Source organism: Alosa pseudoharengus, unplaced genomic scaffold (assembly GCF_046254945.1).
Source record: "Alosa pseudoharengus isolate Yale_2024_CS ecotype anadromous, Long Island Sound unplaced genomic scaffold, YU_APseudo_1.1 YU_APseudo_1.1_scf_9, whole genome shotgun sequence".
In the NCBI taxonomy this organism is placed as follows: Eukaryota; Metazoa; Chordata; class Actinopteri; order Clupeiformes; family Clupeidae; genus Alosa; species Alosa pseudoharengus.
In genome coordinates, this window is record NW_027468881.1 from 7,914,616 (window position 1) to 7,918,078 (window position 3,463).

The window sequence follows — 3,463 nt, forward strand, 5'->3', positions numbered from 1 at the left end:
ATATGGTGATAAAAGCCAAGCGAAGTGGCTAAAGTGGTTGACGCAGGCTTCAGCGATCATTTCCTCCTGGATGTAACGATGGCAACATTGGACTCTGAGGGTCACTGTGAACGTCTGCACTGCCTGAAGTACCTCAACATGGTAATTCACACGTAGCCTAACCCTGGAACCCCACACACCATCTGCAGGGGTAAGGTGCTGGCAACACCGAGACATATGACAGATTCCCAAGAATCATCACACACACAGATAAACAGGTATTCCTGTTTATCTGGACAGTTCTCAACAATCTATGGATGTAAACTACAGATAACTGTTATACTATGGCTAATGTGTGCATATAATGTATATTGTGGCTACTAGTGACTAATCACTTGAAGGTAAAATGCTGCATGTTTTTTTTTTTTACATCAAAATGCACTGACATACAGTACATTCTGTATATTATGTACATCCACTGTTTGCACTGTCACTGCAACATCCTACTCCTTGAAAACCCTTCGCTTTGCGCACAGTGATAGGGACGTTTCCCTGAGCTGGGTCTATTTGTTTGAGTAAACAGTGTTGTTTGTTGTGGGTGCGACGAGGCGGTGGGGTGGGGAAGGGAAGGGGATGTCCAGATAATGAGCAGTCAGAGCAGAGGTGGCCGGAGCGGACGCCCTCACACACTTACCTGCCAGACATCCGATGAATGACTGGAGCACAAGCAGTTTCCATAGCAACCCCATCTTCATAGTGGGAGGTCAGTGAGAGCTTACATTCAAGCAGAGGTGTGTGTGTCTGTGGAGGGGGTGGGGGGTCCTGACTTGTCTCCTTCCAATGATGGCCAGCCCCTGATATTTCAGAGAAAGAAAGGGACAAAAAACAAAGGAAGAAAGAAAGAAAGGGGAGAAAGAGACAAAACAGACAGGTGACATTTCAGATAAACAGATGCATGCACACTGGCTGCTTAAACAGAGCCATTGTCATCTGTGAATGAATCACAGTTAAGTCAGATATTCAGAGAGGGTCAGGTGCCTCTAGAGGGATGAAGATGGTGACATCCAATCACAGGGAATATATAAACATCCACATGTGGAAAATGGCAGGAGAAAAATCAGTGGGATCAAAAGAGCCACCAGAGAGATAAGACTGCCATTCAGCTTTCAAACATCAAGGTGGTGAGCTGGTAGAGGGGAGATGAGAGTGGTGGTGGAGCATGACACTGATTTAAAGAAAGAGAATGAAGAAAGGTATTGAGTCAAAACTTACACCTGAATTAAATAGTACGTATATAGTATGTGTTCTAGAATCTTTTCAATACCTGCCTCCTTCACACATTACATATTTACACAGGGACAGGGAATGCAAATGTCAGTGCTGACACTTGGTAGGGAATATAAGATTTTTTAGCATTTACATGTATTGATTTGGCAAATCCCAATCCCTGAACACTTGACCCAATCAGGTATTGAGCGAGAAGACAGACCTGGCACTAGACTATAGCAAGGAGACTTGTATTAGACTAGGGACAATACGCTTCAAAGGAGAAATGGGATCCTGAAAGTATTTGTGTGGTCAGACACAAATTCCACACAGCAATTGACTCTGGAATAGATCCAAGCTAGACAAGGGGCAAAATCTGCTCCAGTCAATTGCTACCTGGTGTGCCAACTGAATGGTAAAAAAGAAACACTAACAAACAAAAAGCAAAACAACCAAAGGTTTTTACACCTGCAGCCTGTGAATGCTTTCCACAACAATATCATAAAAGAAAGAACACAGTCTATGGAGCATATATCACTGCATTTCTTGTGTTCTCAAAGCCAAATGGCCATGAATACTTAAAGAGAACTTGCCAGTAACAGTTGAGGTGAAAAAAGTGCCCAACAGAGTGTTGTGTCTACGCACATCGTGCATACAATACAACACTGTGTATTGTTTGGGTGGAATAATCCACAAAAGCAAGGTTGCTGGAGATAAGCATATCTGCTAAAACACGGTGCATGCCTTTTCACATCCCCACCACACAAAGGGGTGAAACATATATTGTGCCATGCAGCTGAGGCTAAAGCCAAAGGTGCTTATCTTGGTCAGTTTGCATGCATGCACATGGACACAGGTTTGGAGGAACAGGGCAGGGAAGTACAGTAACTAGTTACACAACATATTATGTAATTAAATTACAAAATAAATATAATTGCATTCTTTTATAGTTACTGAAAAAATGTGCAATTTAATTCCAGTTTCTATGCAAAATCTTGGTGAATTCAAATATATTACTTTCAAATAGTTTCTTTTCAGAAAAAAACGTTTTCTCTTTTCTCCAGCTAGACAAACTCAATCATTTGGCGATACATGCACACATTTTTAGCATTTTAAACTGTTTTTTTCTTATTTTTCTCTAGTACTGTATACCAAACAAAAAGTCATCAAAAGTAGCCTAATCAAATGTAATTGGGTACATTACTTTGATAAGGTAATCAAAATAGTTGCATTACTTATTTAATTTTTAACAAGGTCGTAATCTGCAGCCAAACACATTTGAAAAGTAACCTTCTCAACCCTGTTGAGGAGTTCTGCTTGCAGTTGTTTTAAGGAATGGTCAGTGTGTTTCTGTGATGCTTAAGCATGTCTTCAGATCCAAGTGTGTTTCAGGGGTTCTGTCTTTGCTTCGTTCCCTTAATCACCCTACTCCAGCTGTATTTTTACACGACTGGCTCGACGAAACTGCCCCCTTGCGACATGGGTCCTGGTCGTCATAGAAATTGGACCCAAACTCATCCGAGCTTACGTGACACTCCAGCAGCAGGGGTGTTTGTCCATTAAAATTGTCCATTAATGAATTAAATCAGCTGGTGCTCACTCAGCGGTGGGCTCTGTGTGTGTGTGTGTGTTAGGGCCTCCGGTCACTTGGCGGTGTGGCCTGGTGTGTTCTGTCTCTTAAGGCTCCCTCCCAGACTAATGGATGTGAGCTACCCAGAGGCTGGGCGGGCGAAGACAAAATGCCAGCCTTGATCAGACTGCAAACACAATGTGGGTGGACACGCAATGACTCACTGACTCTTTCAAGCCTCTGAAGTATTTCAGACCAACATTAACAGGACATTGGTGAGGTAATTAAACCCAAGGATAAGCCCCACTTATACCACAGGTCTGCATACAAAGGAAGTCTAAGACCAGCTCTTTTTATGATGCTTTTCAGTGATGTGACCCATCTACCAATGTCCAATGATGAACCTTCTGCCTATTCAATCTGAATAAAGGTAAAATCAATGTTTAAACTTTTACCTCAAAACTTGTGAAAAAGCTTGGTCCTAACCTACCACTTCAATCACAATCCACACTGTTGGAGAAATAAGCCCTATGAGCCATGGGGAAAGCTGCACATCTGAACAGAATGTCTCTTGAAATCATTACACAAATACCCCAAAGACCCCTAGTGAGATTATATGTATGTCTTTAATTATTTAACATGCTTTTC

The 3,463-nt window shown here is 42.0% G+C and overlaps 1 protein-coding gene across 2 annotated transcripts in view; it reads right to left on the minus strand.

The window, feature by feature from the left end:
- The window catches only part of cntn3a.1 (contactin 3a, tandem duplicate 1), a 67,716-nt gene extending 66,982 nt beyond the window's left edge, over positions 1-734 (minus strand). The window contains exon 1 of one of the 2 annotated variants that reach the window (XM_076275988.1): positions 674-734. In XM_076275988.1, the coding sequence (XP_076132103.1) occupies positions 674-734 (61 nt within the window). Of the gene's footprint in view, positions 1-669 lie in introns of both variants that reach the window. The other variant, XM_076275986.1, reaches the window with a different exon arrangement.
- Between the last annotated feature and the right edge of the window lie 2,729 nt (positions 735-3,463).